Source organism: Perissodus microlepis, chromosome 1 (genome assembly GCF_051167445.1).
Source record: "Perissodus microlepis isolate ML-2025 ecotype Zambia chromosome 1, ASM5116744v1, whole genome shotgun sequence".
Taxonomy (NCBI): domain Eukaryota; kingdom Metazoa; phylum Chordata; class Actinopteri; order Cichliformes; family Cichlidae; genus Perissodus; species Perissodus microlepis.
Window position 1 is genome coordinate 23,481,805 of NC_140461.1, and position 17,340 is coordinate 23,499,144.

Sequence of the window (17,340 nt, forward strand, 5' to 3'; positions counted from 1 at the left end):
GCACTGTTACTGGACCACTGGAGCAGCATGTAACATATTATGTGTATCTGCAGTTATCTTGTTTTACTTCAAACAAACCAGCTCTGAGGAAGTTTTCAAGTAACACATCTGACTTGTTAAAATAATTCAAAATTAAGTGTAAAAATTACAAAATTGATCAGGTGTATGACATTCTGTAGTGAAAAATGTTGTTTCATAAAATGCAAAGGATGGCCAAATTGGAACATTTTGAAAATTTAAGTGGCTAATGGGATTTTGCAGAGGAACAAACACTCATATTTTGGTGCTTGTGTCCACATTTGATAATTATTTCAGTTATCTGCTGTGCTAATACTGCTCTCTGAGTCTTTTCCTTGATGGTGCTGGAAGTTGGACAGAGATTTTTTTCAGCAGCTTATTTAAGAATGAGTCTAATTTTACTTTATGCCAAACAGTAACAATGGCCTTGCTGATACAAATGTACTTTTATGAGTCATTTCTTTCTATCCAGTAGAATGAAATCTATATGAGTCGCACCAGTTTTTTCTGTGCTATTTGTTCTTTGCTCGTGTGTGCTTGGGAGCCATCACCCAGGTGGGGGGATGCCACCAGGCTCAACAAACTGGTAGAAAAGGCTTGTTCTATTATAGAGCTGAGCTTAGACACCCTGGAGACAGAGGTGGGTAGACGAAGCCTTCAAGCTTCCACAACACAAGCTGACGTAGCTATAAAGTACATTTAGTCCCAAGCTCATCTGCTTGAGGTGTACCACGGACAACTTCCAGTTATTATTCGTGCCAGTCATAATGCACACCACTGCAGCAGCATCCCCAGCCTCAGCCAGAGAGGACGATGCAGAATTCTAACTGTCTGCAATGTCTTTTTATACTGCTCTGGGGATTTTTTTTTTCAGCTCTTTCTTTCTCTTTTTCTGCCCCCTTTTCCATCCCTTGACAAAATAACAGAAAAACCTCGCAATATAAGAGAAGCAAATAGTCGACCAATTATGGACTAACACAGTTGAATAAAGAATCACCTTCTCTTGCACAGTCTGGCTTCAGTATAACAGAATATCCTGCAGGCTTAGAGAAGCCAGATAATGACTTTATGCTTGCAAATGCTTCAGGTTTTGAATAGATTAAGAAAATATGCACTGTGGTTGATAAAACTAATATCTGTTTGGGAAGAAAGTTTTCTCATGCAAGTCATGCAGGACGGGAATTTCATAATCAAATAACCTATCATTCAACGTCTCAGTCTGAGACAAAGTTAAGAGATCTTTTATACCCTCCTGGACCTGATTAGATAATGTTAGATATGAGAATTTCCATACCTTATGTGTAAAAATCAATCATTCACTCAATCAATAAAAATTATCATTTTTTTCCCTGGGCAGAATTCATCTTTAGTTCAGTTTGTGTTTAAAAACCCTTTAACAATCTAACACTGTTCTCTCTGTCTGGTTGTGTGTCCTTGTTGTGGAGAAATGTGTAAGAACTTTATCCTACTTGTACTCATGTATCAAAGCAGTTCAACCTCATTTCTAACTTTTATGTGCTACTCCACAATATACATAAAATAATACATTATATTGTCTGTTTCTCTTCTAGTCCCATTTTCTGGAATAAAGACCTATGTGGATCCAGATACATATGAAGACCCCACTCAGGCTGTGGAGGAATTTGCCAAAGAGATAAACCCCTCTTACATATGCATCGAGAGGGTGATAGGTGCAGGTAAAACAACTAATACAAATCAGTAAGTCGTGATAATTCATCGGATGAAACGGAGGAAATCGGACTTCAACCTGGGTGTTTTTTCCAAGAAAGTGATTAGTAGGCATTTGCAAAACTTGCCAGTAATGTTTGTCTGCTATATAAAAAGAAATGCTGAAGCATATTAGTATTGGACCTTAGAGATGCTAACACTGCAGGCTTTGAATAATGGAGTTTGATGGTTCATTAATTTGAACAGATTGTGTCGGCTTATAAACCCCTGAGTAATTATGAAGGTGCCCCCTTTCAGGGGTTTCTGTAATATGAGCTCCATCTGGTGGAACCCATGTGCATTTGCACAGTTTTAAATATGTCAGACAACTAACTGTACAGTAGGCCTAGTGGTAATGAATTTCATATATCTCCTCCAGTGATTAGGCTGCATGTCTATCTGAGTCATGTTCATTTTTATTTTGTCTGTCGTTTTCACTTTAGAGTAAGGATTCAGGAACAATACCCAGCATTTAATCTGTTTTCTAGTTTTTATTTTGAATATGTTTTTTGTGTAAGTGAAAGGAAATCTACTGTGTTTTGTAGGTGAATTTGGAGAAGTCTGCAGTGGCCGTTTGCGTGTACCAGGCAGGATGGACATCTCTGTGGCAATAAAGACCCTTAAGGGTGGTTATATGGACCAACAGAGACGAGACTTTTTGCGTGAGGCCTCGATCATGGGGCAGTTTAACAACCCCAACATCATCAGGCTGGAGGGAGTGGTCACTAAGAGTAAGCTCTTTACACAGCTTGACTTCCGTTTCTTTTTTTTTTTGGGGGGGGGGGGGGGGGGGGGGGGGGGTTGCATTTTTGCAGTTTGGTCTCTTTTCTTTCCGTTGAGCTGTCAAATCAAGTCCTTCTCCTTTTCCTCAGGCAGACCAATAATGATAGTGGTGGAGTACATGGAAAATGGAGCACTGGACTCTTTCCTCCGGGTAAGGGGAATGCATGTTCACACTGGTATGGTGCATTCCTGAAGATTGTCTTCTTCACACGCTGTTTGTACCCTCCGTGTCTTAATACCACCTCAGGCACGTGATGGTCAGTTCACAGTGCTCCAGCTGGTTGGCATGCTGCGGGGCATCGCAGTTGGTATGACCTACCTTTCAGAAATGGGTTATGTTCACCGAGACCTAGCTGCTCGCAACATCTTGGTTGATGAAAACTTGGTGTGTAAGGTCTCCGATTTTGGCATGTCCAGAGTTCTTGAAGATGACACTGAAGCAGCCTACACAGCTACAGTGAGTGCAACTCCTGGAAGATTTTACAGCATCAATAATGATAATGAAGTCTGAATATCGCCCTAACAAGAGGATCCTGTGTTTCTATTTTGCGTTAGGGAGGAAAGATACCAATACGCTGGACAGCACCAGAGGCAATTGCTTATGGAAAGTTTTCCTCAGCTAGTGATGTATGGAGCTATGGCATTGTCATGTGGGAAGTGATGTCATATGGAGAGAGGCCCTACTGGGAGATGTCCAATCAAGACGTAAGTTGCTTTTCGCTCTAAACTCCTCAGTATAGTCAACACTTCATTCAATTTCTTGCAATTCTGTCTCTTGTATGAGGAGTGTAACTCTTTAAACAAATCAATGAATCATTGTTTTATTTGAGATTCAACTGTATGTTTACTGACATTCATCTCAGGTCATTTTATCTATTGAAGAAGGCTATCGTCTACCAGCACCAATGAGCTGTCCTGTGACGCTGCATCAGCTCATGCTACACTGCTGGCAAAAGGAATACAGCCAGCGCCCACACTTCAGTGATGTGCTGTCGTTCCTCGACAAACTCATAATTAATCCCAGTGGGCTGCTGAATCTAGCCAATGATGTTCAGAGGTAAGTATCGGATAACGCAGAGACTGTTTCCATTGTTTATATACAGTATATACAGACACTAAGATAGTGTAGAATCTGGAAAATATGGAGCTGTTCTGCACTGAAAATAAGGCAAATTGATTTTTCCTGGTCTTGAGTACAATTACGACTATAGCATGTTGCTTTACATAAAAAACATCGAAAAAAAATACATGCAATCATGATGGCATATATGACTATGCATGCATTTAAAAAAACATACACAAAAATATGAGGACACATAACCACGGTTAAAAGCATTTCAGCATAAACATTCAGGATGCAGAATGGGTGCATTTAACTACACAGAAAGGAATGTCTAAGAATTATAGCTACATAATTACACTACTAAAATTATGAGGTTTGACATGTATGTACTGCATATTACTGTAGCGTCCCAGTGCATCACATCATAAACCAATAAAATGTTGAACCTGAAGGAAACTATCAGAAAAGAATAGGTAGGTAAAGGTATAATTTTGATTGACTGGTAATTCTTATGCATCTAAACTGTTTATTCAAAGAATATTTCCTGTGTTTTTCTCTTTGCCATGTCAGTTTCGCTGACTCCCCAGACGACATGCCAGATTACCCTCTTTTCATCTCTATCGGCGACTGGCTCGACTCCATCAAAATGAGCCAGTATAAGAACAACTTTCTTGCAGCAGGATACACGACGCTGGATTCTATTTCAATCATGAGCATAGAGTGAGCAGAGCCAAATTATACAGAGAGTAGCTACAGTATCAAAACGTACACTAAAAGGAAACTAAGTTGCATAAAACGAGCAGGAAATATTGACACTGTAAAAAACACGATTCAACTATTGAGTTTTGTCCAGCGCTGTGCAGTTGTTTTTTAAATATCCTATTTTTTATGCTGTGTGTGCCTGCTGGTTTAACCACAGCACGATCAAGAAACTTGAACTACAATACTGTGCTAAAAGTCTTAAATTTGCTAGGAAAACAGGAAATCGGTATAGGGAATTATTGGAATATGTAGTATGTAAAGTTTTTTAAAAAAACTTGGAAGTCATATTGGTATGACTACCTTACCTATTCTTCAACACAACCTGAACTCTCTTAGGTAAGCTTACTTGTAAGTTCTTTAAGTAGTCTTCAGGAACAGTTCTCCAGGTTTTTTTAAGGACTTTCAAAGCTCGTCTTTAGATGTTGGCTGCCTTTTGTTCTGTTCTCTATAGAGACGATCCCACACTGCTTCAATAATGTTAAAGTCTGGTCTCTGGGGAGGCCAATCCATGACTGGTAGTGCTCCATTATGTGTTTTTCTTTCCAGGAATGCTTTTACTTCATTGGCAGTGTGATTGGAATCATTGCCATGCGGAAAATTAAACTGTTGTCAATCGGATATTTTCTGGATGGCATTTTCTGTTTTCATGATTTCATTTGAAAACATCCCCAACACCACTGACTGAAATGCACCCAGAAACCATGACACAGGCTCCACCGTGTTTTACACAGGGTTGTACACACTTACTGTTGTGCCTCTCTGACCTCCTCCATAGATACTGATGCTGGTTCGACCAAAAACTTCAAATGTGGATTCATCACTCAATCAGATCTACTGACACTGATACCTCAGGCTTTTCTCCTCCTTCCCCTTTGTTAAGAATGCTTCTTGACAGGCATCCTCAATTGAGACCACTTCTTTGCTTGTCTTTGCTGAATTTCTTTTTGCTGATTCTTAAGAAATTTACTTTCAGATAGTGTTCATCTACTGTGTAGAGGGTTTTTTTAAGCCCTTTACTTCTTCTTTTGTACTCCACTTATCCAGTTTCCTCTAATTTGTTAAGAACACACTGCATATTATGCAAAGATATGCCAGGTTTTCAGCTAATAGCACTTTGGGAATCATCTTTTTGGTACAAAAAAAGCTCATGTTTGACAAACTGTGTTGTCATTGACATTTTTTAGACTGAACTAAAGAAACTGTAACAAATTATTTGTTTTTGCGACATACAGGTAGTAACACAACACTAATTCAGGTGCTTTTTTATGTTTGTACAATTTGTCAGTGTAAACCACCTTAAAAAATAAAGGACTTCACTGAAAATGAGTGATAAAGCAGCCAGTCCAAAGATGAGCTTTGGAGAACTATTGCTCAAGACCACTTTAAAAATTACAATGAAGTTTGCCTCCTTGGATGTAAATTATTAAGAAATGTTGGCTCAAGACTTTTACACAGTACTGTATGTCAAGTTTAATTCACATACGCTGACTGTGTAACATAAACTACAACACTGCCACTATTGTGCTTTCACGTTAAACGTGGTCATTGTTAACACCGTCAACTTTTTGCTTGTTACAGTTTTGTGTTTTCCTTGTTGTAGAAAGTAGGTTTGCTGTTCTTATCTCTTCTCTCCTCTTTCTTCAGTGACATCAGACGTATTGGAGTCTGTTTGATTGGCCATCAGAGGAGAATCATAAGCAGCATACAGTCCCTTCGCCTGCAGCTTCACCACATCCAGCAGAGTGGCTTTCAAGTGTGAGCCCATTGCACAGAGTCAGACTGTGTGTACAAACTGAGCTGGAAACAAGTTCCTTGGCATCGTCATTCAACTAATTGCACAAAACACCAGACTCTTAGGTGTAGCAGGTACCACATGCTGCTCGTATGAGAGCGGTCTGCTTATAGACCACATGTGGTCTAGTAAGCACACACATCATCATCTGGATCATTATCAATACAGCCTCCACAACAACCAACCTCTGGCGTTGGCCAAATGCGGTCTCTTTATTATCTCAGCAAATACTAGCATTCACTTGAATTTAGGACTTCTTTTCTCTAGTGTCTATTCAAGTGTTCACCAATACCTCTTCTCTTTCCAAGTGACAATCCAATGGTTTGTATTGACTTTGAATGGTCTAAAGTTTGTTACCTCATGATCAGAGAAGATGAGGACAGGAAAAATCATTTGGTGATGTGTGGTACAGTGCGTGACTTTAATAACTACCTTTCCAGCTGGTTTATGAAACACTTCACTTAAAAGAATAAAGATTGACCGGATGGTAAAATACAATCATGTTTTTTGAACTGAAGACCGCTGAATGTCAAAAGATTTTATAGAAATGTATGTTCTCTCTTCATGATGATGCAGTATGTCTTGTACAAAAAGTCTTGTGAAAATTGTATGTTTTATCCAGTATGTTGGTTCCTGAATAAACAACCCTATTTTAATACTTAGTTTTCTCTCAGACTTTAACCACCCCTGGCCTCAATCTCTACATGCGCCACACATTTCATTAGGTACACTTTGCCAGTACAGGATTACACCTTAAGTCAACAAGGTGTTGGAAACATTTTGATATATGGAATAGAAGTTTTCTGAATAGCTGATGCAAAACAGGATGCTATTTACATCAATTTGGACTCTATCATACTGCAACAGAAATCAAGACTAATCAATCCAGGTAACATCTATAAAAACTTTCTGCTTTTGGTGAACTGTAGTCTCAGTGGTGCTTTTCTGAACTGTAGCCTCCGTTTTCTGCTCTCAGCTGACAGGAGTAACAAAAGGTATGGTCTTGTGCTGCTGTAGCCCATCTGCTTCAAAGTTTTGATGTTTTGTGTTTTCAGAAATGCTCATCTACATACCTTGGTTGCAATGAGTGGTTATCTGAGTTACTATTGCCTTCCTAGCTGGTCAAAACATTGTGCCCATTCTCTTCTGGCATCAGGAAGGCATTTCAGCCCGAAGAACTGTCTGGATCGCTGGGTGTTTTCTGTTTTATTGACTGTTCTTTGTAAACTCTAGAGATGGCTGGGCAGGAAAATCAACAGTTTCTGAAATACACAGGCCAGCATGTCTGGCACCAAAAACCATGCCAAATCATGCTTCATTTAAATCATCTTTTTTCCTGATGCTCAGTGTGAACCTCAGCAGGTCTTATTGACCTGCACTGAGTTCCTGCTCTGCGACTAGCTGAGAAGATATTTGCCTTAACAAGCAGGTGAACAGGTATACCTAATGAAGTGGCAAGGGAGCCAATTTCAGACACTCACGCGCGTGCACACACACACACACACACACAGATGTCCATAGATGCCATCTCTCACTCAAAAACAAGTTATCTTAATTGTCACTCAGAAGACTGACACATTTTCTGTGTCACTGTCAGGTGAGTTTGTCACATGGGTGCTTATCGAAGGTGCTAGGTGAAAGCCATGTCTGGCCAAAGTAGGTGTTCAGTATGTACACATTTTTAGATTCTGTGAGAAATGTTGCTTTTTTATGGCTTAGAGTCATTATTTTATATCAGAACTGTCTATAGGGATTTGCACTTAACAGTGAAAATATGTAGTTACACAATAATTTAGACAGTGAAGGTTAACATAAAAGTAGTTTGGTTCTCAGTATGTTAGCAATGTCTTGCCTATAAGGCATCAGTAGATTAATTAAGACAATCAAACAGACTATTACTTCACTTTTAAAAAATGTTTCTTGTTTATGATAATTTCAGATTAATTATGATAATTTCAGATTAATTGTTTCATGGTTGTATTTTCTTTAATTGTGTTTTTGGTGTGTTTCCTTGCGTTCCCTTATTCTAGATAATAGAATAACTTGTTTTGGAAAGTGGATACTGTCAGTAAAGATCAGTATGAACATGCCATTGCTTGTGCCATAATGTCACCTAGAGCAGGGGTGTCAAACACCTTTTTCATCGTGGGTCACATACAGCCCACTTTGATCTTTAAGTGGGCTGGCCCAATGAAACTCCCCTTTCTGTCCATGTAAAGACAGTCAACTAAACATTTAATCCCTGAAATATTTAAACAGAAGAAAAAGAAGTACATTTCCAGCAGTATTAGTTTTCTTTACATGATAAATGTGTAAAAATACAGAAAATGTTCCGGCAGCTCATTCCCCAGACGGTTCTGTATTTACAATAGCCATAATGTATAATATAGTTATAAATAAAGGTATTTTTAAGCATTTGATAGTTATTTATTTTTTTTGTCTTTTTGGAATTTTATCGATTACTTCACTACTTTAGTGTAGTGTGAATGGCAGTGGGGGAGGTCCATATCAATAGAGAAAGCTGTAAAACATATATACAGTAAAATACAGTTCAAAAATCTTCACATTTTCCAAAGCCTTCCAGTGGGCCTGATTTCAGTCTTCGCCGGGGTGAATCTGCCTTCTGGGCCTTATGTTTGACACACCTTGCGTGCCTAAAACCTGGCTGCTAAAGGTATCAGATTGGAAGTAAGTTTATTTCTGCCCTGTAGGGGTCAGACTAGAGTCAATTCGGTGGTCTCCCAGCAACACAGTGTAAATAACTCAGTGGGTTTTTCAGCAGGTCATGGAGCTTAAGAGGCAAGCAGAGAAATGAATGCAAAAACGATTTAATATTAAGTGAAGTGAAGTAAAGGGAAGGGAAGTGCGACTCGAACGTAGGTACTCAAGCGAAAATTACAGGTAAAGTACATCTTCAAGATACACTTTACCACAGGATAATACAAGCTAACCATAGCTAAAGCATCACTAGCTGTCGTGGTAACGCAACGATGAACTATATTGCCTTGATGGCTGAGACTGTTCATTTAAATATCGAGTACCGCACAAGGCTTTAAAAGCCTACCGCGTTAAGAGGGCTCGCTGATGTAAAGCTTGTGAAAAGAGGTTGGCTAAGGCTAACTAGCTTCAGTAACAACAAGAGATTAACGAAGTAGCAGTAGCGACTGTTAATTATATTGTAGAGCCCACTAAGCACGTTAGCTGAGGCTAACGATAACAAGGTTAAATGTTGTTGGGTTTGGCGAGGCATAAACACAAACGCTGTGTATGAATGCTAATTATGCAGCAGAAATGTGAACTTGTTCAGTTTTCGCTGTCCCTTTGGTGATCTCAGAGCTAACGATGAGTACTGTAACTATGCTAGCAATGAAATATGAAACGTTTCCCACACAGGACACGTTCCCATTCCCATAAAGTCTAGATTACTCATTATTTTTGTAGAAGTGGCTTAATGTTATCGAACAACAACAGATTATGTCGCACAGCCCAGTTACCGTGTGATTACATTCGGGGTCACCAGGCTAAAGTATAACATTTAAAAATGTAGTTCCTAGGACTGACTTGTTTGTTTCTGATAGCCATTGCATGTGATTAGCAACAGGTGGGTGATCAGTGGGTGACCACAGCTTCTTTAGGGTTACAGGTGCTCATGTTGTGAATTTTCCAGGACACGTGAAGTACCCTGTATAATCTCCAGCACTTGCTGTAAAGTATTGCTGTATTCTAAATGTTTCTGTGTTTATGTTATGTTACTTGAAGGTCATAAAGACAGCTGATGGTTGCTGAGTAGCCAATGGGGTTGTTTGACAAGTTGGCGGGATGGCTGGGCTTAAAGAAGGAGGTGAACGTGCTGTGTCTCGGTCTGGACAACAGTGGAAAAACCACCATCATCAACAGACTGAAGCCCTCGAATGTAAGTCTTTCTAATACAAGAGATGTTGCATCACTCATCTTTATGTTGATAACGCTGATGAGAAAGGTGAAGGTGGGGTGTAAGGGGTGGAGATGGGTGTCGAGGGTGATTTATGACAGAAGGATACCAGCAATAGTAAAACGAAAGGTTTAGAAGATGGTAAATGGCCTGTATTTGTATAGCGCTTTACTAGTCCCTAAGGACCCCAAAGCGCTTTACACAACCAGTCATCCACCCATTCACACACACATTCACACACTGGTAGTCAGACTTGCTATGATGTATGGTTTGGAGACGGGGGCACTGACAAAAAGACAGGAGGCACAGCTAAAGATGGCAGAGTTGAAAATGCTCAGATTTTGTTTGCACTCACCAGAATGGACAAGAATAGAAATGACTACATCAGAGGGACAGTTCAGGTCAAGCGGTTCGGAGACAAAGTTAGGAAGGCAAGTCTGACATGCTTTGGACTGCTTTGGTGCAGAAGAGGGATAGTGGATATACTGGAAAGAGGATGTTGAATGTGGAGTTGCCAGGCAGGAGGAAAAGTGAAAAACCACAGAGAAGATTTGTAGATGTAGTGAAGGGGGGCATGCAGGGGGTTGGTATGACAGAGGAGGATGTCGAGGATAGGGTGAGATGTAGCCAATACAATGAGAAAAAGACAGTACTGTAGAGGGAATGTTGCTACTACTAAATACTGTGTTTTTCCCACCTGAAGCTGCTAATGAGAACATGGTGCCCTTCTTTTTCAGGCCCAGGTACAAGATATTGTCCCAACAATTGGCTTCAGCATAGAGAAGTTCAAGACATCCAGGTAGCTGCTGTGGTTTAATATTGAATTGAAACCCAGTAATAAAGTATTGTCATCCTTTACATTATTGAACATCTGTTACAGATTAATATATTTTGTTGCTTGTCTCGTTATTTACATAAACTTCATACACATGTGATTTTCTTCTCTTCTTCTAGTCTTTCTTTCACAGTGTTTGACATGTCAGGTCAAGGCAGATACAGAAACCTTTGGGAACATTACTACAAGTGAGTGTGATCCCAAAACAGCCTTTGCAAGATTTTTGTTTTGATATACGTTAATTAATATCTCTCATCTCTTCCCAGGGAGGGCCAGGCTATCATATTTGTCATTGATAGCGCAGACAAACTGAGGATGGTAGTGGCCAAAGAAGAACTGGACACATTACTGAATCATCCTGGTAAGGATTTTTTTTTAGCCACTTGTTCACATATTTATTTTGTGTAAAATTAAATCAGGTTTAAAGGTTTCTTTTTTAATTGCCTTTTTAAATTTAGTTTCAAAATATTGTTCATTTATTTGAAGCTAATAACATTTCTAACTCTGAAACTTTAATCTCTCTCTCCTTGCAGATATTAAACACCGGAGGATCCCCATTCTGTTCTTTGCTAATAAGATGGATATGAGGGATGCTCTGACTTCAGTTAAGGTCTCACAGCTGCTGTGTTTGGAGAACATCAAAGACAAACCCTGGCACATCTGGTATGAGCTTTTACTTTTATGTCATTGCCATTGAAGCAGTGTAGTTATTATAGACATAACAGCTACACTGCAGTCTGATGTGAGCATACCAGCACCATTCGCGGTTTTCCTGATGCATCACATCATACGAAAGTCAATTTCAAGGGCAGAACAAGTTTTATTACACAGCATGCAAGTTTGTTTTTTTGTTATTGTCTGTACGATCATATTGGACTAAGATTCCCAAACTGTACTGATCACTTCCTCTCGGCAGAAGTCCAGGATATTAATACTGGCACATTGATATTGTATAATTGGAAATAGTTTTGATGAACATCTATTTTTCAGTTCAGTTTTATTTATACAGCACTAAATCACAACAACACTCGCCTCAAGGCGCTTTGTATTGTAAGGTAAAACCTACAATAATACATACAGAGAAAAACCCAACAATCAGATGACCCCCTATCAGCAAGCACTTTGGCGACAGTGGGAAAGAAAAACTCCCCTTTAACAGGAAGTAACCAGTTGGGATGATGGGAGGAAGACAGGATAAATCTGCCATCTGCCACAAGATGTCATATTAACTCAGCAAAAATATTTCTATCTCTTCACTGTTACACTAGAACATTTACTTCAGTGACCTGAGACTAAATTACCCTATTGATTGACACAAGCTCGTTAACACTTGACAATGAAAATTAATATTTTTTTATCCTTCACCAGAACAAAAAACACACGAAAACTTCTGCGATTTTATATCTTTTTTTATCCTGGTTGCAGATAAGATATATTATATATCTTATTATATGTCTTATCTTCATATATTATGAATTATACAGTGTCACTTGGTGCACATTGTTAAATCTAAACATGGAAGAAAGAAATTAATTCCATGTTCTGTGCATGATTTTTGTGGAAAGGTCATTATATCTTTATTTGGGCAAGTGACACCACACACAGCTAAGCGTACTAAGAGTATCCCATGTTAAATCACAAGACTGACAAAAAACCCTAAATAGAGATTTGTTACACGGTGGTTAATGGATTTCTTTCGATTTGCCTTTGCACCCTCAGTATTAAGGATGTGGATTTGGCAAAGCGGTCACTTGAAGGTTTTCTGCTTTGTGCTTTTATCAGTGTGTATTTTGATATTTTTCAGTGCCACCAATGCTCTGACAGGAGACGGTTTACAGGAGGGAGTCGACTGGTTACAAGGTATAGTAGGAATGAATATACATGAAAATGGGGAAAGTGGACATCCACTAGTGAGTTCATCTCACAGTGTAGTTCACTGTTAACCATTAGAGTACATATTCCATATATTTTAAATGACTTTCAAGATTTATACAGTTAGTTTTTTGTTTTTTGGGGGGGGGTTTTTTGGTTTTTTTGGGGGGGGGTTCATATGACTGTATGCTGTACTGTGAAACTAACAAGCGTGTTTTTCTGTCTATAAGGCGCACTTAAAATCCTTTAATTTTCTCAAAAACCAACAGTACAGTACAGTACTGAAGTCGGGAGCCTCGCGGAGTAACGTGGGTCCGAACTCCGCTTCAGGTCCCCAAAGTCAAACGATCACTGCGGCATCACTGAGCATTAAAAACTGTCTAAATTCTTTCATCTTTAATAAAATGATCAGTGTTACTGCTTTACCAGGTGTAACAATTAAGTTTAACATCTAGGCATCCATGAAAACAGAATTTATTACATTTTAATGGAGTTGGAAGTTAACAGGAAGTTAACAGGAAGTTAGCTTGCTAGTTTCCACCTAAACATGATATAGCATGTTCTGACTGAGAGATTTCTGAAAAGAATTAAAACGTACAGCTCTGCTATCACTTCCAACATAAATGAAGACAGAAAACTAAACAGCAGTGACTTCTGTAGTTGTTACTAAAGTTGAACTAGCTGGTATATAATGATGTGCTACGTGATCGCTAGCGACACAGCTAGGTTTGCATAACATAAACACAGTGAAGCTGGAGGATGAATGCTAACTTTTTTCCACTCGATAAAAGTTAACAAGAACATTCCTGATGGTTAGAGACAAATGCAGTCGCATGGCAGGATGCTGTAAACGGACCGAACTTCAGTCAGGAGAACAACTGAGATAATCCATCCACAATATAAAGTTGGTCATTAATATACTGCAACAACATGGGAATAGAGCAGCTGCAAGAGAATTCAACATTAATAAATCACTGGTACTGAAGTGGAGGAAGCAAGAAGAATGAGTTGAGTAAAGTTTGACTTATCAGACTGTTTTGTTTCACTTAATGCATCTTATAATCCGGTGCACCTTATGGTCTGAAAAATATGGTAACCCCATAATTCAGCCACGTGTAAAACTACGCTTAGCAGGAGTAACTTGAAGTAAACCTTTTCTTTATGACTTTATCGGCCTTTCACATGAAGGAGGAAATTCCAGTCCACTTTTGGTTCACTCTTCTTTACAGTGTTGTTTTAGTTCATTGAGGTTTGCTTGCGTTTGTTTATGCACAGCTCTCTTAAGGTCCCAATAGATTCTTTTCTTTTTCAGCCGTTCTGTTATAGATTTGCTGCTATGCTTGGGATTATTGTCTTGCTGCATGATGCAATTTCAGCCAAGCTTTAGTTTTTGTACAGATGGTTTCCTCTGTAAACTTTGATATAGAGAGGAGTTCATGGTCAACTCAGTGACTGCCAGGTGCCAAGGTATTGTGGCTGCAAAACCAGCCTAAATCATCATCACCCCACCACCGTGCTTGAAAGTTGGTATGAGGTTTTTGTGCTAATATGCTGTGTTTGGTTTTCAGCAAACATTGCGCTGTGCATTATTGCCAAGCACCTCCATTCTGGACTGATATGTCCAAAGGACATTGTTCCAGAAGTTTGCAATTTTCTATTTAGACAGAATAGGCTTTTTCCTGGGAGCCCTTCTAAGGAATCCATTGTACTGTTGAACTTTAACATTTAGTATACTAAGGCCTGTAGCATCTCAGATGTAACTCTGACCTTTGTGTGAATTTACTGGGAGATCCACTGCTGTTAACACACAACAACTGCCAAAAACTTCTGTGTTTATAGTGGTGCTCGCACTTGCTGATCATCAATTAATCAAGTGTATTCGATTAGCAGCACCAGGCTGCCTCTTATCCTCTTAATTCTAACGGAAGCAGTAAGGGTGCACTTAGGCTACGTTCACACTGCAGGCGAAGGCGCATCAAATCTGACTTTTTTGACCCTATGCGACCCATATCCGATCATGGTATGACAGTGTGAACAGCACAAATCCGATATTTTCAAATCCGATCTGGGTCACTTTCGTATGTGTTACTGAATCCGATACATGTCTGATGTTTCAGAAAGCGACTGCTGTTTGAACGGTCATGTCGCATTAAATCCGTCTTTTACGTCACTGACACAAGACAGACGCCAATTATCAGCGCCCGAGAAGACACCACGAACGCTTCCTGGCCATCCAGTGTAGATGTCAGTGAAACTGTTGGGAAGACAACGTTGGAGAAACGTGAACATTTTATTTGTACTGTATAATCTGCAGATTCTTACAGAAATCTGCAACTATCCTTTGAAGCACCGCTCCTCTCTAAAACAACAATAAGGATAATTATTAGACCATATCTAAATAACAAAATAACCTTATAATTTAAAGCAAAATTGGGAAACATAAAGTCTGAAACAGTCAAACAATACTGTTTGGTCTGGGTCTAAGCAGAGTGCGTTTTGTGTGACGTCTTCTTTAGCGCATGCGGGCCGCTTTGAGGGTTCACACTAAAGTGCGTTTGCTGTCACATTTTATTTGTAGTGTGAAGAAGCAGACAAAAAAATCGGATTTGATCAAAAAATCGGAATTGAGCATTAAGACCTGCAGTGTGAACGTAGCCTTAGTTCTTCACATGACTGCATACAGTCCTACGAAAACTGTCTTGTTCACACGACTAGTTGATAATCTTATTTTTTCATGCCTTTTTTGGAAAATTTTCAAATATCTTTTTGTTCAGCATATCAGAATGGTCATGTGTTTTATGTCATTGAGCAAAGCACAGTGTGTTCTGCATCATCATATTATTTTTCTTTTTATAACATTTAATGCTCTCACTAAAATCCTGCCATAGATCAAATTATGCAGTGAGTACTAAATGCTGTGTTGTCTTATTGTTTTGCTGTCTTGTAGATTTTATTCAAAATTAGTTCTACCTTACTGGTTTACTGTCAGTGTGCCTTGGTTAGTGGAGAATAGGATTATTTGGGTGTAACAGTGAACCATGCCTAGATGTGTACCCTTTCCTATATCCTTAATAATGATGTCAGATTCATAAAGGAATGCTCTGCTCTGACGGTTATCGCTTAATTATCGAATCGTCAGTTTAACGTGGAGTCAGAACGTTCATAGAATCAATGTGTTACTGCAGCATATGCCATTTTCTCCACAGACGACTTGGTCAGTATTCTGGTTTCCTGCATCATAGGTGATAGCAGAGCATAAATGAAACCTGTGCTGTATATTCCTTCTTAACCATACTTCTCACTTTTTTCCAGATCAAATCAAAACAATGCGAACATGAGGGCGTGAAGGGGCATCGGCCAGAAGTCGCAGTCTAGTCTTTTATTAGTACCAAAATTCAATGTTCGTAATGGGTTTTTGTTTTTTTCATTAATGTATTTTTGTCAGTCGGAAAAACTTGGTATCAGTAAAAAAATGTAAAGAATGAATTGACTGTGAGGAAAAGGTCAGTGAGAAATCTGTGACTGAAGACATGACAAAGTGCTCATGTTTAAAATTCCTAATGGACGTTTTGAAAGGAAAAATAATATTTAAAACATTCTCTCACTGAAGAAGTCTGTTTCCATTTATATCATCCCTTATTGTGTCCTTTTCCCCACTGACTCACGATTCATTTCCACTGCGCCATCACAGCACGAGATAAATGCTGTGCTCTGAAATTTTATGGACCCTTTTTGAGAGCCTCCATATATCACACAAATTTCTAAAAGACAAACAATTTTGGGAAATTAGTGAAAGATTTTTTTCCCACCTCTGACATATGCCAAATGCTCTCTTATTTTCATTTTTTTGTGTTTCTCAGGGCCACCGCGGATACATTTCAATCTATTGCTCGCATATATATCTTCAGCATAGGCAAATCTTCTGCTGTTTGTGTCATTAATACCAAATATTTTCACGTATTCCAGTGCGTCGCCTTTTTTCAAGTTTGCATAGAGGGCCATTTCACTGCAGCATTAAAAAAAAACAGCAACAGCTGTTACCTTATTGAAGCTAACATCACATGCAGCTCTGCTTTGTGTTTGATAACCATTGTTCCAGTTGTAGTCGAAGTGACAAAATTGTAAAATAAGTCGTGTGTATTTTTGTTCATGGGTAACAGTAACTGTAGGGTCTAGAGATCAGTTACCGAGCTGTAAAATGATTTTCATACACGATTGTAATGCTAGCCTGTAATGTTTGTTTGAAAGTATTTTAACGTTTTCCTTTTTTTTTGCCTTATTTCATTGCTGAAAGGAAAATGTATCAAACATTGTGCTTCTTAGAATTGACTGATGGTACTTGTGATCAGAAGGCAGACCAGCTAAACAAAACATCTGCTCAGTCTGCACCAAGTCAAGAACGCAAGCCTTTTGTCCTGTGCTTTAGCTGACTGAAAGCTTGCATTAAAAACAAGTACAGATCTGACTGTGTGGTTGCATTTTTGGGGGTGTGTGGGTGTGTTTGTCAGGTTCCATCCCCTAATTGAGCTTTAAATTAAGAATGAATCCTTTTCAGT

The 17,340-nt window shown here is 39.0% G+C and overlaps 2 protein-coding genes across 4 annotated transcripts in view; both read left to right on the forward strand.

Moving 5' to 3' along the window:
- The window catches only part of epha6 (eph receptor A6), a 75,530-nt gene extending 68,728 nt beyond the window's left edge, over positions 1-6,802 (forward strand). For 2 of the 3 annotated variants that reach the window (XM_084936364.1, XM_084936370.1), the window contains 8 exons: positions 1,590-1,715; positions 2,292-2,477; positions 2,619-2,680; positions 2,777-2,986; positions 3,085-3,234; positions 3,393-3,586; positions 4,163-4,312; positions 5,999-6,802. In XM_084936364.1, the coding sequence (XP_084792490.1) occupies positions 1,590-1,715; positions 2,292-2,477; positions 2,619-2,680; positions 2,777-2,986; positions 3,085-3,234; positions 3,393-3,586; positions 4,163-4,312; positions 5,999-6,113 (1,193 nt within the window). In that variant the 3' untranslated portion in view covers positions 6,114-6,802. Of the gene's footprint in view, positions 1-1,589; positions 1,716-2,291; positions 2,681-2,776; positions 2,987-3,084; positions 3,235-3,392; positions 3,587-4,162; positions 4,313-5,998 lie in introns of all 3 variants that reach the window. The other variant, XM_084936356.1, reaches the window with a different exon arrangement.
- A 2,063-nt stretch (positions 6,803-8,865) lies between these two features.
- On the forward strand, positions 8,866-17,249 carry arl6 (ARF like GTPase 6). Its single transcript, XM_084936390.1, has 8 exons — positions 8,866-9,047; positions 9,906-10,059; positions 10,815-10,876; positions 11,032-11,100; positions 11,179-11,273; positions 11,446-11,575; positions 12,717-12,772; positions 16,097-17,249. Exons 2-8 carry the CDS (start codon positions 9,940-9,942, stop codon positions 16,120-16,122), a joined length of 558 nt encoding a protein of 185 aa, XP_084792516.1. The 5' UTR covers positions 8,866-9,047; positions 9,906-9,939; the 3' UTR covers positions 16,123-17,249.
- The last annotated feature ends 91 nt before the right edge of the window (positions 17,250-17,340 follow it).

Bases quoted from the DNA above. Each gene is read 5' to 3' on its own strand.
- arl6 (XM_084936390.1), top strand. From the start codon at position 9,940: ATGGGGTTGTTTGACAAGTTGGCGGGATGGCTGGGCTTAAAGAAGGAG. The intron at 10,877-11,031 runs GTAGCTGCTGTG...CTCTTCTTCTAG, and splicing joins GAGAAGTTCAAGACATCCAG to TCTTTCTTTCACAGTGTTTG. The intron at 11,576-12,716 runs GTATGAGCTTTT...GATATTTTTCAG, and splicing joins GACAAACCCTGGCACATCTG to TGCCACCAATGCTCTGACAG.